This window comes from Cystoisospora suis, assembly GCF_002600585.1.
Source record: "Cystoisospora suis strain Wien I chromosome Unknown contig_1096, whole genome shotgun sequence".
Lineage (NCBI taxonomy): Eukaryota > Apicomplexa > Conoidasida > Eucoccidiorida > Sarcocystidae > Cystoisospora > Cystoisospora suis.
Window position 1 is genome coordinate 3,306 of NW_027153897.1, and position 16,599 is coordinate 19,904.

Here is a 16,599-nt window from a genome sequence, read left to right on the forward strand (position 1 = left end):
GTATGTATGTATAAATATGTATGAATATGTATGAATATGTATGTATGTGTGAATATGTATGTATATATGAGTATGTATATATGAATATGTATGTATGAATATGCATGTATGTATGAATATATATGTATGAATAAATATGTATGTATGTATATACCAATATGTATTTATGTATGAATATATATGTATGTATGTCTATGTATGAATATATATGTATGAATATATATGTATGTATGTCTATGTATGAATATGTATGAATATGTATGTATATATGAATGTGTATGTATGTATGAATATGTATGTATGTATGAATATGTATGTATGTATGTATGAATATGTATGTATGTATGTATATGTATGTATGTATGTCTATGTATGAATATGTATGAATATGTATGTATGTATGTCTATGAATGAATATGTATGAATATATATGTATGTATGCCTACGTATGAATATGTGTGAATATATATGTATGTATGTCTATGTATCTCTATGTATGAATATCTATGTATGTATGTCTATGTATGAATATGTATGAATATATATGTATGTATGTCTATGTATGAATATGTATGAATATGTATGTCTATGTATGTCTATGTATGAATATGTATGAATATCTATGTATGTATGTCTATGTATGAATATATATGTATGTATGTCTATGAATGAATACGTGTGAATATATATGTCTATGTATGTCTATGTATATCGCGTGTGTGAATGATATGGAAACGTCGAGACGTGGATCTCCTTCTAATGTTTTTTTTTTTCTTTTACCATCAATATCAACAGCTAATTCTTCTTCTCTCTTCTCATGTGCTTCTGCTCCTAGGAAAGATTTCCCATCTCCATCACTACCTCCGGGGGCGGCCTGATGTGAAGAAGATCTCCCACCGCTCTCGCCGCCCCCTACCCCTCTCTTCTCTTCTCTCTGTGATACCATCCTTTTTGGCAAATGAAAGAATACAAAGAGAAGAAAGAAGAAGATGGAAGAGAAGGAAAAGGCTGTATCTTAGTAAAGAAGAAGTTGCTTGGAAAAAGGCTTCCAAAGATAAGAGGAGGAAGATGAAGAAAGTAATTTGAAAAGAACATCCATGGTGACAGAAAGGAGAGAGGTAGAAAGACTGCCCACACAGCGTCGATAGGGTTGAAGAAAAGAGATCAAAAGAAGAAGAAAAAAAAAGCACGAGATAGCAAGGTCTCCTCGGAATTGATGTCTCTCCAGCGAAGTACAGCAACTCTTCTATTGGATTCGAGTAAGGATAAGAGACGGAGACCCGAATGGAAATGTGAAGCAAATTCTCTCATGTATAAACACTCTAGTTAAATAGATTTAAAGACTTCAAGTTTAAGATATGAAAGATGAGAATGAAAAAGAAGAAGAAAGAGACATACCAGGGGGCGTGTGTCATTGAAGGTGATAGGAAAGATGACAGGCACCAAGAAGGGCCAGTGGGGGAGGAAGGAAATCTAGAGGAAAGAAGAACGGCGAATGGAGAGGATTTATCTCAGCTGTTTGCATCCTTACGATTAGCGCATGCAGTGAAAATTACAGAAAGAAAATGGAAAGAAGAAGAGTCGAGCCCTCCAAATTCCAGGTGCACGAGGGAAAGGTAAGACAGACGTCTACAAGCGAGAGAAGAATGAGGCCTTACGTGAGAGATTCTTCATACTTAACCTTAGCGATATGTACACCGACATCCACACGTCTCCATAGGACAGAACCAACGAAGACTCACACGCAAGGATACATATATAACCCTACCTATACATGTGTCGACATACAAGCGTGTCTCTTGCAGCTTAACGATGCAGATGTCTGCAGGAAAGGCTCTACGACCCAGATAGTTGAAGACTGAGAAGAGAAACTGGGGAAAAGAATCGGGCCTCTGACCTCAACGCAACTGTATTTTCCTGCCGTGCAAAGTGGAGAGGCAAGACAAACAGAAAAGTGAATGAACTGGGGTCGTCCTTTCTGCCGAGTTTCAGCGTGACTCATCCAGGTGGCTTCATTACAGCACATGATGAGTTAGTTAGCTATAGCCGAAGCACGCATGCGCGTAACTGGCGCTAGAAAGGGGGAAGCAAAAGAAGGTGTAGTGGGAAAGGAAGAGGAATAGAAAAAGCTGAAAGGACAGGACCAAAGAATAGTTAAACAAGGAAAGACGTCGACGCACAACGGAGGTCGTGTAGCTCTCCCAACGGCGCGAGGCGGAGAATCTACTACGCATGCACTTGTCCAAACTTTGCGGAAGCAAGCTTATCAAAATCCGTTTATTCCCGAGCTTTCTGAACTCAATTGTCGGCCCGGAAAAGCGACAGTCGCCTCCTTTGAGTCATTGCTGTTGGTAAAAGGGGCAAGCCAGTTGGGCCCGTAGAGCTCACGCATGCAGTTGAAAAGGTCACCATCAAGATGTCCAAATATCAACCTTAAGCAACCCTTAACGGCTGTCAACACTTGAGTCACCTCTTTCTTCATTACCTGCTGCCCCGCATTTGCCTCGTTGCGCGGAATGCAAGGAGGTTAACACTAGGGTCGCTGGGAATCTCGAGGCTCCAAAAGACTGCGAGACTCGGTGGTTGACGCTGGCTGTCGTGAAGCGAGCAAGTCTCCGACTTCCGTTTTACATTCAGAGCGGTGGGGGAGAACACTCCTCATTGTATGATCCTTTTCTTGCAAGCGATATCTTCTTTTCCTCCTCTTCGCTTTCTGTCTCAAGAAGACTCTTCTTCTCCTTCTTCTTCTCTTTCTTCTCTTCTTCTTCCTCTTCCCCTAGGGCGTCGAAGCAGAGGCCAGGTCCGCGCAGAATGAGATGCCCATCTTGGTAGGAGAGAGACGATCTCATCGCTTTTCTACTATGCAAGACCAACTGGGTACGCGCGTGCCGAACAAAGGCTCTTGAAGATCTGCGAAGTCGCGAGCTAGAGTCTGTTTCGTTTAGTTTGTCGCCTAACCGACTACTCCTCTTCATTGTTGGCTTCGCCGCTCAGCAGCGGGCACGAAGCTCTGTGTGGATGAATGCTAAATTCATCGCAGTCGACGGACAGAGCGGACCGGTTCGGCCACCTAGTGGGCTCGTCTCCCTGTTCGAAAGTAGACCGGATGCGTTTACTCTCCCACGCCGCCCGACCGGCTGCTTGAGTTTTGGAACCAACGCGGATCAGAAGATTGGAAACGATGACCTCAGAGCACATTTACAGCTTTGTATCGTTCTATGATGAAGTGTACCCTCTAGCATATAACAATATTAAAGAATTAATAGGTGCTATGTACCTCGTAACTGCAGACCTATTCGGTGTCTCGGGTACCAGCATGTCTAATATGATCCGTATCGAATTTTCTGACGAAGCCTGACGTTTCCTCGTGCACTTGTAATAGTGTTCAGCAATGCTTGTAGGTCGCAGTCTCTCAAACTAGTGTAAACGGACCTCAGTTGTCCCCACCAGTCTTCTTCGGACCAGGGCGCCGAACTGGTAGGTCCTAAGATCAGAGCAACGAGAACAACCGCGACTGCAAGCGTATCGCGCATTCTCTCCCTCTCTCAAGGGTCTTCCTTGTTCTCTCTTCAGTAGGGAAAAAAAGAATTCCTCCGCCTTTCTCTTCTTCTTGTGCAAAGACGTACGAGCTAGAAGTTTCTCCCCACTCAGAATTTCCTCTGTATCTTCCGTGGCAGGCAGGTTACTGTTCCAGGTTATGAGGGTCTTTTTCGGGTGTTTTGCTCCTTAGAGTGACCAATGCCTTTTTCTTACACGTTGGCCGTCCATGGATTGCTGGCGGTGCTCTTTTGGAAGCCGCGGCATCTTGGGACGGATGGTGACGCCACTCCTGGTCTCTCCCTCTGCCAGTGCAGTGGCCCCTGACCGAGTGTCGGTCATATATCAGTGAAAAGTGATGTGCCGGCCAATAGTTGACCGCGCTTAGTGTTCTGTGTGGAACGTGTGACGCCCGCGGGTGTAGCATCAGCTACAACCGCGGGAAGGCGCTGGGCCTGGTCAGCAGGCAGAGTGTTGCGACACGCCGGCCGCCAACGCGGAGTGCCGATGCGCCGGCCGGCTAGAGACGCCGGGCGGCGGCAAGCAAGACCGGAGGGAGAAGAGTTAGTTAGAGTTTTTCTTCTCTTTTAAGGAGAAGATTAAGTACGGGCTTTTAGTAATTTTAGAATTACTTTGTGAAAGCCTAGAACTCTACCGGAAAGCGCCGAACGCAACACTCAGTGGAAGCCAGCGATTGTCGGGAGCGAGAGCGGAGCTCCGACCGTCACCACCTCGTGCTGGTTTTGAGTAATTGATGTTAGTTAATTTCCTGTTTTAGTGTCTTACGACTTTTTACCGGGTTACATAGCCGTGACAACCGCCGCAGTGCATCCCAGAGCACCGGCGGACCGTAGCGCAGTGTTGCCGTAGCGGAGCGGCGGCAGCACAAAAAGCACCCCTAAAAAATGGGTGCGTGCTCTCTTCTGAATCAAAAGTCTCCGACCACATGCACACCGGAGTGCGTTCGTCCGCAGATCGGTCCGCAGGCGCTGACCGGCGCTCAGGCCGGCCTTGGCTTCGAAAATACACTGGTGGAAGTGGAGCTGCGATAAGACCCCGACGGCGTCTTCTCCGCAACGGAAAATATATCCAGCAGGGCATCAGTTGACTACAATCGCACTGAGGGCGACAACATCCGAGGTCACGACCGCGAGGGCTTTATAGGTGACGGGAGCGGAACTCGTAGCCGTACTGGTTTCAGTACCCTGTGGGGTAGGCACACCCTTGCCAGTAACTGTCACCATCACATTGCACGTCCTATTCTTTTTTTGCAGGGTGACCGGTGGCTTTGGCACCCCTTCGTAGACACACTTGTAGTATAACTTTGTCGTTGTGTCTGGGAGCTCCGCAACACCGAGCGTGTAAGTGTCACTTTCGGAGCTGCTCCCAACCAAGTTTACAATCGCGCTTTTCGCTGGTTCTCCGCTGGACGAGTTGCCTGTCTTGACCTCAATGCGCCCATCTGCCAACTTACCATTACATTGGAACGCCGCGGCCGTGTGGGGTGCGGAAAGAGAGAGCTCGACAGTCCTGTCGATTGCACATTCATCTGCAAGTGATTCACCGAAGCAAAGCACAGTTTGTGACAGGTGTTATCTAACGCTGACAATGCTGTCATAGGCCTGGTGCTAAATCTCAAGCGCTTACTGCTTGGTAGTGGACCGGGCAGCGGCACGGTGACCAAGCAGAACTCAGCTGGGTTGCTTGTGTTCCTGCGTGTGTAGTAGAACTTCACGCCTCGCTTGTTGTCCGGCACTCCACGGTTACAGTGACATGCAAGCTGTTCTCTGCTTTGCTGTCTACAAGAAAGTCAGAAATCTTGACTTGAGTGGCCGGGTCGCAGGTCGCATTCTGCAATACTTGATGGTCTCCGAACTATCGGGAACAGCCCCACCAGTAAAATCGCCTGCACAGGTGAATTGTGCTCGCAAGTTCTTCTCGGCAACCGTCACAGTCGTGGTCTGTTGGTTTCCTGTTGTCTGCACTTTGCAATTCGTTGGGATTTACAGCAGGTTCTTGTTCCTGCTTGCTGTGCGCAGACTGCAGACGCAGGCTTTTGTCCCCCCCCAAATCCTTCACGGGTATAGTCGGAGCAGAAGCGGCTGCGTCGGCATGCTGTGACGCTTCACTTAACATAGTGCCGGGAGTGATCACCGCCGTGGTGACAATGGCCCATCGGAAAAAACAAGAACAATCCATTCTGCAATGTAGATGGTGGCGGCGGGACACTGATCAGCTGAAGGTTGTACGCTGCGGTCCTTGTCCGGCAGCAAGCCCGAAGAAACACAGGGCGCCAGGGCGACTACGCTTTTGCAAACAAATAAAAGTAGCCTCTCATCAGAGAAATCGCAACCCTCTTCTGGTTTTGAAGGAAGCTACCGTGAGCGACCACACTCTTCATCAAGTTCTGCCTTGCAGTGTTGAAACAGCCCGGCAACGAGCGGTGTTCTGAGGGGAGAGCAGAAGAGTGCGTGTAACAACCACGGAAACGACACACTGACACACGCAGTGCCCACAGCACCCGCAGGAGACCGGCTGGACGGCACACGGGATGCCGTCCCCTGCATGCGATGGTACGGCATTTCCGTTGCCGGCCATGAGCCCCTCTAGCACTCTCCGGTACGGACCCGGGCGCCTGCTGATTCCTCAGTAAGGTAGAAAGAGGGCCTCCTCAGCAATCACGAAACAATCCTCGCCATAAAACTGAAAAAGCGAACACCTCCAGAGACGCCCATACGATAACTCTGGAAGAATTCGGCAGAGCCAGAGTGACAGTAAAAAGCAAACTGCGTTGCTTTCCGTGTGTTCGCTAGGCGGGAAGAGTTGAAAGTCTATTGCCAATTAGGCAGGGCTGCTGCATCTTGCTGAGGCGTGACGCTATTCGGTTTCGCAACTAGGTACGCAAAACTCTCCTGCTCCCTGTCACGCTGGGCTTTTGCAGGAGCAAGTCTGGTACATAGTCTCTACCGCGAGTCGGGGATGCGACATCCCCTGGAAACAACACTTCTTTCAATCACCGTTCCCATTATCACAGGTATTCTGGGTTAGGGATGAGTTGAGCTCCCCAGCTAACCTCGCTTGGTCTGTGCGGGCACGTACGTATCGTGGATCGGGAAAAAGCCCGCCCAGGCAAGCAGCGGGTAAAGCTGATGTCTACGAGAACTTGTAAACTCTCCGGACACAAAAGAGTGAGAATCTACAGTTGCCGGTCGCTCCGTACGCCTAGGACCATCATTCCGAATGAAAACAATGCGCAGTGCTGACTTACAAGGGTTGCCTGCAGCAATAACCCGGTCCGAGCAAACTAACGAAGAACTGCTTTCACGAGAATGCCTTAGCGCAGATTCCCCAGCAATGCGACAAAAATGCGAAAGGGCGCTTGCGTGCTTCAGCTCGGACGGAGTGGTGAGGTCCGGAGGAACAGCGCATGCAGTGAAGCACCAGCATGGAACCCACTTCTTTACCATCAGGTGGACACGGACAGCCAATCGCGACGAAGCTACAATGCTCTCTCTTCCTGTTCCCTGTTGCTTTCCGATCCCTTCGCTTGCTACTTACGTCATGCCTTACGTTTCTACTAGGCGACCCCGGGAAGATGAGGCCGTGTTGCGCATCTGCCACTGTTGATCTCTGAACTGTTCTACAAAACTCCCCGTAGTACCACTACCTTCGAACAGACCCTACTAACACCCCTCCGAGAGAAACCTGGTACTGCGTTCACGCGTTGGGCACTGCGTGGTTTCGGCAGGTTTCCCCGTGCAAGTCTGGTATAACGATCTCTCGCAAACGACCCCCGAGTTCCCCAAGCCACGCACGCAGGACGGCTCTCTTCGGCGCTGAAGCGGTCGCGCGCAGCACCTTTTTCTACTTGCTTATCGCAGAGTGATGTGTGTTCAGGACCATTATTTCTTGACAGAGGCGAGCGCCCGGAATCAAAGATCCACCACGTGTGTGACTTGAACTCCGTCAAGCTTCAGTTTCTACCCTGTCGTTAATGGAACAGCGTTCGGCTACTCATCCGCGGTACGGTTCAGTTGTCTCCGCTTTGCAGTGTTCGCCAGCTGACATCTACACGGACCGCGTATGAAGCGACCTGCCAAATGCGCCAAAACTAGTCACCTACCTTAAATACGGACCAGTGCAGCGGTCCTCGAGCTCTGAAATGAAGCTATGGTTGTGAAGCTGCGTCAAGAACTCGACGTTCTCAACTACGGAAAAAGCCAGCAGGCCACCAGTTGACTGCAACGGCACTGAAAGCGACAACCGCCGGGCTCACAAACCCGGGGGTTGCATAAGCGTCGGGAGCGGAACTCGTTGAAGAAGTACTGGTAGAGGTTTCACTGTCTGGGGCTGGCTTCTCCTTGCCCGCAACTGTTACGATCACATTGCACGTCCTTCTTTCTTTTTTCGTGGTGTTCTGTACGGTCGGCACCTCTTCATACACACACTTGTAGCATAGCTTTGTCGTTGTGTCGGGGAGCTCCGCGACACCGAGTGTTTTGGTATCACCTACAGGGTCGGTCTCCTCCAGCTTTAGGATCGCGTTCTTCGCCGGTTCCTCGGTGCAGGAATCATCTGTCTTGACCACAAAAGGACTCTTTTCCAAAGTGCCACTACACTTGAAGTCCGCGGTCGTCTCGGGTGCGGAAAGCGACAGTGCGACGGTCCTGTCGATTGCACAGTCATCTGTAAGAAATACACAAAGGCAGCTTACAATCTGTAGCAAACATTCCAACGCGGGGTGGGCTGCCGTAAGCAGAGCGCGGAATGTCGATAGGCTTACTGTTTTCCAGTGGACCCGGCAGTCGCACCGCGACTAAGCAATAGTCTCCTGCGCCCCTGGCTGCAGCTAGGCACTTGTAATAAAACGCCTCGCCTCGCTTCCCATCGGGCACCTTAGCCAGGGTTACTGTGACTGTGTTCTCTCTTTTCTCTGCTTTGGCGTCTACGCCAATAATGCTAGAAATCGTGACTTTCTCTCCGCCGTTGCAGGCCTGGTCCTTGCAGCACGTGTCGGCGGGTGTTGCGAGATCGGGAACGGTTCCACCTGTGAAACCTGCTCCGCAGGTGAACTTCGCTTGCAAGGTCTTCTCGTCAATGGTCACAGTCGTGGTCGTTGCTTCGCCTGTCGTCTTCACTTTGCATTCGGCGGGCTCCCCCTGGCGAGACTGCAGAGACTGGTTTTTGTCCAGAACCTTCAGGGGCATGCTGGCACCAGAAGCGGCTACCCCGACGTGCCTTGACGCTTCAGTGACAATAGCGTCCGGAATGATTACCGCCAGGGCGACAACGGCCCATGGGAAGAAATAAGCAGGGTCCATCACGCAGTACAGATGAAGACAGCAGAAAAGTGGCCCACTGGAGGTTGTATACCGCCGTCCCTGTCCGGCAGCAAGCCCGGAAAAACCCAGTCCAGCTGCCGACTACGGTTTTGCAGATAAAAAATAGCTCCTCGTTGAAAGAACCTCAACCCGTGATTTTGATGGAATCTAGCTTGCGTATTTACATGGTCGCTGCGCTCTTCCCAGCGGTCTCGAAACAACTGGGCAATGAGCGACTCAAGAGGGGACACGAACGGGCGCGTCAGACACGCACAAGACACACACACATTGCCCATGGGACAGGAGGAGGACATCAAGCGCCCGCGGGAGAATGGCTGGACGACACACGGGAACCCCGCGCCACCTCTACGACGGCATGATTCGGGGTGGCACGACTTCGTTCTGTCCACAAAGCAAAGGAGTTCCTGCAAAGGAAGGGATTCTTCCCTTTCTTGCCAACGGAGTGCCACTGCCCTTGCTTTAGTGTGGCTTCGACCCCGAGTACCATTAAAATTCTATGGCGTCGTCTTTACTGATTTGGTTAACCGCTCGTTCTACCATGTCGAATCAACCGTAGCACGTCCGACTGACCCACCGCTTGCCCTCGTGCTGTCCAGTTGTGGTGTTCTAAGGTCCGCAGGTGCGTGGGGGGAGGCTCGTTCCCAAACAGGAACCTGTTTCACAGCGAGTCTGCCGACAGTCCCAGTTCGTCAGTTCCCTCCCCAGAAGGTATCCAAGTTCCCTGGAAGAGGGGACGTTTCAGCCGTTAAATTCACTTGAGTTACCTATCATCGGAAACTCTTATTGCCTTCCCGCTGCGCGGCTCCCTTATTTTCATCCCTCCTCAGCGGTAAATCCCTCCAGCACTTTCGGGCTTGGATCCGGCCCCCTGCCGAGCTCGGGAAGATAGAAACAGCCTCCTCAGCAACCACGAGATAGCGCTCACCACAAAAGGAAACAGGCGAACACCTCAAGGGGTGCCCACGCTTTGGCCCCCGAGAAAGCTGGCCGAAGCAGAGTGACAAAAGCCGAGCTTCGGTCGCTTTCCGACTGATGCTGAGAGAGGAGAAGCTGAATCCGTTGCCAGTTTGGCACCACTGCGGCATAATGTGTGGCTCGGTTTTGAATTTCGGACAGTATGCAGAACTTCTCTGATACGCGACATAGACGGGCCCTTTAGATGCAAAACCAGTACAAACCCGCTACCACAAGACTAGTCATGTGGCACCTCCTGAAAACAAGATTTTCAGTCAGTGTTCTCATTACCAGATACGTTTTAGTTACAGAAGAAATCAGCTTTTCAGCTAACCGTACTTCTGCCGTACAAGGACCTCAGCGTCAGAGATCAAGAAGTGGTTCTTTGGTCACACCAGCGGCCGGGAGATGCTCACTTCGGGGAGCGGAATGTGTAAGCTCTCCGGATGTGAAAGACCGGAAATCTGGACTTGCCGGTCCCAGGCGCACTTTCACCCCTGGGCAGTAAGGAGCCTTGCTTCAGAAAGCTTGCGCGTCGAAATGACCTGATCCGAGCAGCTTAGCATAAGCCTTCTCTCACAGAAAAGTCTCGGCGGAGATTGGCCACTAGTACAGCGCAAATGTCGAAAGGGAGTTCGCCTGCTAGAGCTTGTACGGAGTGGCGAGGTAGGCACTCACAGTGGATTTGTAGTGGAACGCCGGGATGGAGTCCGCCTCTCCGTCACGAACCGGACGCAGGGAGCGAATCGCAGCAGGGCTGCGACATTTCCTTTTTTCTTGCTTATTCCTTCTGTTTTAAAACCTCTCCAGCAGCTACGTAGGCCCAGAGGAGATGTCGGGAAGCCTGAGGCAGGTTGCGGCAATCGCACTGTCGCTTCTAGTGCTACGAGCTTGGCATCAACCTTACGAAAACCTGATACTGCGCTCACGTGTTGAAAATTGCGTGGCCTCGTGCACCTTACTTCTTCCAACTCCGAGTGAAGCTTGGCCCGCGAATGAACCCCGAGTTCAAGCCACGCATGCAGGACGGCTCTCTTCCGCGCTGAACCGCTTGAATGCAACACCTTCTACTCCTTGCTTATCGCGGAGTGACGCGTTTATGTGCCATGGTTTCTTGACAAAGGCGAGTGGCCCAAATTGAAGATCCACCACCACGCGTGCGAGGCGAACTCCTTCGACCTTCAGTTTCTACCGTGTCACTGATGGAGCCGGGCCGCCACCCCGACGGCACCGTCTCCGCAACGGAAAAAAAAATCCACAAGCACATCAGTTGACTATAACTGCACTGAGGGCGACAGCAGCCCAAGTGAAGACCCTAAGGATTTTGAAAGCGACGGAAGCGGAACTCGTTGAGAACGTACTGGTAGACGTTTCACTTCCCTCCGGGGTTGCCGTACCCTTGCCAGTAACTGTCACCAGCACAGTGCACGTCCTCTCTTTTGTTACCGAGGTATTGTCTACGGTAGGCACCTGTTCGTACGTACATTTGTAGCACAACTTTGTGGTTGCTTCCGGGAGTTGGGCAACGCCGAGCGTGTAGGTATGAGTTTCGGAGTCGCTTTTAGCCAAGTTCAAAATTTCGCCCTTCGCTGGTTGCTCGCTGCAGGAATCGCCTGTTTTGACCTCAAAGGGGTTTTCCTCCAATTTACCGTTACATTTGAACGCCACGGTCGTGTGGGATGCGGAAAGAGAGACCGCGACAGTCCTGTCGATTGCACATTGATCTGCAAGCGATTCACAAGAGCAGGTAACAGTTTGTGGCGTGTGCTATCTAACGCGGGCTTTGCTGTCGCACGCCAAGTGTAAGGGTTTCAACAGGCTTACTGTCGTCTAGTGGTCCGGGTAGCGCCACCATGACCAAGCAGAATCCTGCATCGTTGCTTGCGCTCTTGCACTTGTAATAGAACTTCGCGGTTCGCTTATCTTCCGGCAGGGTAGCCAGCGTTACAGTGACTACATTCTCCTTATTCTCTGCTTTTCCTTCTACACCAAGAATGTCAGATATATTGGCTTGACCGTTCTCTGATGCGCATTTCGGGTCTCTGCAGCACTTGGTAGAGGCCTGTGAAGTATCCGGATCAGTTCCGCTCGTGAAACTGCCTCCGCAGGCAAACTTCGCTTGCAAGGTCTTTTCATCAATCGTCACAATCTTGGTCGGCGTATCTCCTGCTGTCTTTTCTTTGCATTCGTCCGGCTTTCCGACGGATTCTGCCTCTGCCTTCGTCCCCTGTGCAGACTGCAGGAGCTGGCCCTTGCCTAAACTGTTTACGGGTATTCTCGCACCGGAAGCGGCGACCACGGCGTGGCGTGACGTTCCAGTTACAATAGCCCCCATGGTCACCGCCATGGCGGCAACGGCCCATGAAAAGAGGTAAGGGTAGCCCATCACGCCTACGCAGATGAACACTGCAGAACATTGGCCAACTGAATAGTGTCTGCTGGGGTCGTTGGCCGGCAGCAAGCCCGGACGCGGGGCGACTCTCCTTTGGGAGGCGGATAAAATGGCCCCGAACCCCAGGAAGCTCAGCCGCTGATTCGGAAGCTTCTGACCTGGGCCTTCACGCCGTTCACTAACTTCGGCGCCCCGTAAATGATGCAACGGGGAAATGACCGGCGTTCTGAGGGACATGAAGGGATAGGCCGGACACCCGCGCACAAGACAGGCACACAGACACAGACACGGAGAACCCGTGGGACAGGACGAGGACATTACGCCCCCCCCGGGGCGACTGGCAGGACGGCGCACCGGAGGCCCGTGCCAGCGCTGCGAGGGTACGTCTCGGGGCGTCAGGGCTTAGTTCTTTCGACGTGGTGGCTTAGTTCCTCTGTCTCGGATAAGAGAAGCGATCCTCCCTGGCACTTCTCATCAACCGGGTTACATGCCCCTTCCCTTACATCCGGCTGGACGACAGACAGAAGGCAAGCATTCACTGATCAGCGGGCAAATCACGGAGGACGGCGGCTGAAAGTACGGCGTCGGTGCGCCCCCGGGATAGTATTGAACTTGCCCTCAATGGGCGGTATGCGCAACTTTCCCCCCACTGATCCGTTGCATAGCCGGGACTTCTAGAGGCAAAACCCGGCATGAGCACATTGCCTGGAGTCTGGTCGTGTGACATTTCTGAGAGCAAGACCTCATCCAGTCTCTATCCTCATAAGCAGAGAAGGCTTCAGTTACAGAGGAGCGCAGGTCCTCACCTAAGCGCACTTCAAGCGTAGACGGGCCTCTACGTCCTGGACCGGGAGAAATCCTCGATCACGCCACCTGCAGCGGAAAAAGCGCATTCCGAAAAGCCGAACTTGTAACTTCTTGAGCTACGAAAGACTGCGAAGCTACAGTCGTGGGTCCTACCTCGCGCCTGAGGACCATCCTTCCGAATGAAAGCATTATGGGGTTCTGCCACTGGTGTCGCCCGCACGCACGACCCGATCCCAGCCATTCGACAGAGAAATCCCTTTCACAAAAAGAGAGTCCTGACGTAGATTCCCCAGATACGCCACGAATGCCGAAACGATTCCGGCTGCTATACCGCGTTCGGAGCGTCAAGGTAAGGAACAACAATGGATTGGTAGTGAAGCACCGGGGTGAGAGTCCGCCTCTCTACTACGAAGTGGAGAAAGACAGCCGGTCGCGACAGGGCTGCAGTATTTGCACTTTCATTTCTGTTTCCTGCTGCTATTCAATTTCTCCACTTGTTACTTACGCGCCTTGTCTTTGTACGAGGCGACCTCGGGAAGTCCGAGCGGGGAACATGCGGCTGTCACACAGCTCCTGGCACTGTCGATGGCTGAACTAAGCTCCCCCTAGTACTCCACGCTCTGAGTTAGCCCTCCCGACGCGCTCTACACTAGTGCAGCGCGACTTTGTTGATTTTTTGAAGGTGATTTTTCCTGATGTCTCCTCGTTCAAGACTGTCCTAAAGCTGGCCCGCGGATGAACCCCGAGTTCTCCGAGCTACCCATGCGGACCGGCTCTCAGCGCTGAGGCGCGCTTCAACGATAGGCATTGCAAACGAGGTGGTATTGTGTAAGGTCACCAGACGCTGACCGAAGCACGAGTTTGGCTCGCGCTTGGAAATACGGTGCTGGAAAGGAAGTTGCATTGAGGCCCCGTCGGTGCCTGCTCAACAACGGAAAATGCCAGCGGCCCGTCAGTTGGCCGCAAGCGCACTGAGGGAAATAGCCCCTAAGGTCACACCCCCGAGGGACTTGTAAGCGATGGAAGCTGCACTTGTTGGAGCTGTACTGGTGGAAGTTTCACTACTCTCTGGGGTTGCTTTAGCAACTGTTACCATCACACTACATGTCCTCGTTTCTGTTTTCGTAGTGTCGGATAGCTGCGGCACGCCTTCGTACACACACTTGTAGCATAACTTCGTGGTTGCGTTGGGGAGCTTGGCAACACTGAGGGTGTAGGTATGATTTTGGGCCTTGCTGTCATCCAGTTGTAGAAGCTTGTTCGTCGCCTGACCCCCGGTGCATGAAGCACCAGTCTTAACCTCAATGGGAGTCGTTACCAGCTCGCCATTACATTTGAACTCCACAGTCGTCTGGGGTGCAGAAAGAGAGAGCTCGACAGTCCTGTCGATTGCGCATTCATCTGTAAGAGACTCACAAACACAGCTTACAGTTTGGTAGAAGTGTTCCAACGCCAAGTGTCGTGTCACAGGCCGAGTACCGACTGGTAACGAACTTACTGTCCGGTAGTGAACTGGGCAGAGCAACCGCGACTAAGCAGGTATTGTCCGAGCCTTTGCACTTGTAGTAGAACTTCTCGCCGCGTTTGTTGTCGGGCACCTTAGCCACCGTCACCGTGACCGTGTGGTTGCTGAGTTCTGCTTTCCCATCTACATCAAGAATGTTGGATATATCGACTTCATTTTCGGATGGGCAGGCCGCGTCCTTGCAGCACTTGCGGGGGCTGGTACCAATCTCAGGAACGGTTCCGGAGGCAAAAGCGTTGCCGCAGGTAAACTTGGCTTGCAAGGACTTCTCGTCAATCGTCACAGTCATGACCGGCTTGTCTTCCGTTGTCGTTTTGTTGCATTCCTCGGGCTTCACTAGGTCTTTTCCTAATACCTGCCTGCCCTGAGAAGACTGCAGACGGGGGCTTTTGTCCGAACCCTTCATCGGTACCGTTGCCCCGGCGTGTCCTAACGCTTCAGTTACAATAATGCCAGGAGCGGTCACCGCCAAGGCGAGAAGTGCCCACCGGAAGAAATAATGACGGTCCATTAGGGCAGTGTAGACGAACACGGCAGAAAAGTGGCCAACTGGGGTCGCACGCTGGGCGCTTCCCCGGCAGCAACCCCGTAGACGCAGCGCGATTGCGGGTGGTGGTGTCGGAGGCTTCTGAAGTAGTCGCCGGATAGAGGACTGAAAACCGGATTCTGAAGAAAGCTAGGCTGGGTATTCACATCGTTCACTAACCTCTGCCTCGCAGCCCTGAAACAGTTGCCCAACGAGTGACATCCTGACGGGACAAGAAGGGGCACGGCAGACATCGGCACAAGACACGCGCGCACACAAGATGCACAAGGGACAGCCCGGGGACATCACGCGCGTGCGGGATACTGGCTGGACAGAACTCGCGGTCCTGGCTGGAACCGCGGGACGGAAGGGCCTACAGAGACAAGACTTATTTCTTACCTCATAGTCTATCTCCAGTAACGAAGCAGTTCTGGCTGGCTCTGCTGTTCAACCGGCTGACATTGTCTTTCTTTAGGTTGGGCTTTACGGCAGACAGAACGCAGGAGTTCATAGATCGGCGAGCAAATTGATTACCCGCGGATGGCACCGATTCCAAGTAAGGTGAAGGTGCGCAGCCAGGTAGTACTGAAGCTGTGTATCGTGGTCTTCTCTGCACGGTTAGTCAGTCCCCAAGCAGTGTCGGTCCAAGTTCTGCAGCAGTCATTCGACTGAGTCAAATCTTATCGTCAAGCTGTCCAGCTGTCGCTGTCTTACAAGGACGGTAGTAGGGGCATGGCTCAAATTCTCGAGCACGAACCTGTTACCTAACGAATCTATCGGGAGCCCCAGCTGGCTAGCCTCCCTCCTCGAAAGGCATATCCAGTGCCCGGGCGAAAAGGTGCTTCATGAAGATTCATCTGAGTTGCCTACCGCCGAGAAAGTTGACTGCGTTTCCGTTCCCCGGCTCCGTTGCTTTCGACCCTTGACGGCCGTACACTTCCTGCCACCCCTCTGCATGGGATATTCGAGCCCCTGCGGAACTTTAAGCAAAGCCGGGAACAGCCCCGAGCCAACCAGTAAACAACGCTCCCCACACAAGTAAAAAAGCAAACGCCTCAAGGGGCGCCCAACATTGACTCCTGATAAGGCTGGCCAAACCGGACTGACAATATCAAACAAAAGAAACTGGGGTTGCAATCCGTCCGTTATGCGGATCCAAAAGATGTACCGCTTTAGGCGCCGTGCAGCATCTCCCTCTGGTTTCCCTGTGTTTGATTGTGCAATTACGTCTGCAAAGCTTCTATGCTCGCTGGTACGCTGTATTGGGGGACCTTGTAAGACCAAGCCCGCCGCGGCAAGCTCACTACCACGGGCCTGTAACGTGACTCCTCCTGGATGGGCTCCCCATCCAGTCACCGTCCTCAAAACCGGAGCTGCCCTCACTCACTGAAGAGCTCAGCTTCTCAGCTCACATCAGTTCAGCTGGAGTGCCTCTGCGTCGTGGATCAAGAGGCTTCCTCAAGGACACCTGTCGGGAAGAGCTCACTTCCAGGAGCCAAAGTTTTTAGAGCTAAGA

At 52.0% G+C, this 16,599-nt stretch overlaps 3 protein-coding genes across 3 annotated transcripts in view; all 3 read right to left on the reverse strand.

The window, feature by feature from the left end:
• Positions 1-2,537, reverse strand: part of CSUI_002640 (uncharacterized protein) — a gene marked incomplete at its 3' end in the record, with an annotated part of 5,799 nt that extends 3,262 nt beyond the window's left edge. The window contains exon 1 of the mRNA XM_068062840.1: positions 781-2,537. Coding sequence (XP_067925176.1) covers positions 781-946 — 166 coding nt within the window. The remainder of the gene's footprint in view (positions 1-780) is intronic.
• A 5,172-nt stretch (positions 2,538-7,709) lies between these two features.
• CSUI_002641 (sag-related sequence srs53c) lies at positions 7,710-9,188 on the reverse strand. Its single transcript, XM_068062841.1, has 2 exons — positions 8,321-9,188; positions 7,710-8,223 (listed from the first exon to the last, which is right to left on the reverse strand). Exons 1-2 carry the CDS (start codon positions 8,856-8,858, stop codon positions 7,742-7,744), a joined length of 1,020 nt encoding a protein of 339 aa, XP_067925177.1. The 5' UTR covers positions 8,859-9,188; the 3' UTR covers positions 7,710-7,741.
• A 2,004-nt stretch (positions 9,189-11,192) lies between these two features.
• Positions 11,193-15,322, reverse strand: CSUI_002642 (uncharacterized protein). The gene is made up of 5 exons (XM_068062842.1): positions 14,531-15,322; positions 13,538-14,433; positions 13,032-13,098; positions 11,658-12,451; positions 11,193-11,557 (listed from the first exon to the last, which is right to left on the reverse strand). The coding sequence occupies exons 1-2, from the start codon at positions 15,066-15,068 to the stop codon at positions 13,985-13,987; spliced, it is 987 nt and encodes a 328-aa protein (XP_067925178.1). The 5' UTR covers positions 15,069-15,322; the 3' UTR covers positions 11,193-11,557; positions 11,658-12,451; positions 13,032-13,098; positions 13,538-13,984.
• Positions 15,323-16,599: the final 1,277 nt, after the last annotated feature.

Bases quoted from the DNA above. Each gene is read 5' to 3' on its own strand.
- CSUI_002641 (XM_068062841.1), bottom strand. From the start codon at position 8,858: ATGGACCCTGCTTATTTCTTCCCATGGGCCGTTGTCGCCCTGGCGGTA. The intron at 8,224-8,320 runs GTAAGCCTATCG...TATTTCTTACAG, and splicing joins GCCGGGTCCACTGGAAAACA to ATGACTGTGCAATCGACAGG.
- CSUI_002642 (XM_068062842.1), bottom strand. From the start codon at position 15,068: ATGGACCGTCATTATTTCTTCCGGTGGGCACTTCTCGCCTTGGCGGTG. The intron at 14,434-14,530 runs GTAAGTTCGTTA...AGTCTCTTACAG, and splicing joins GCCCAGTTCACTACCGGACA to ATGAATGCGCAATCGACAGG.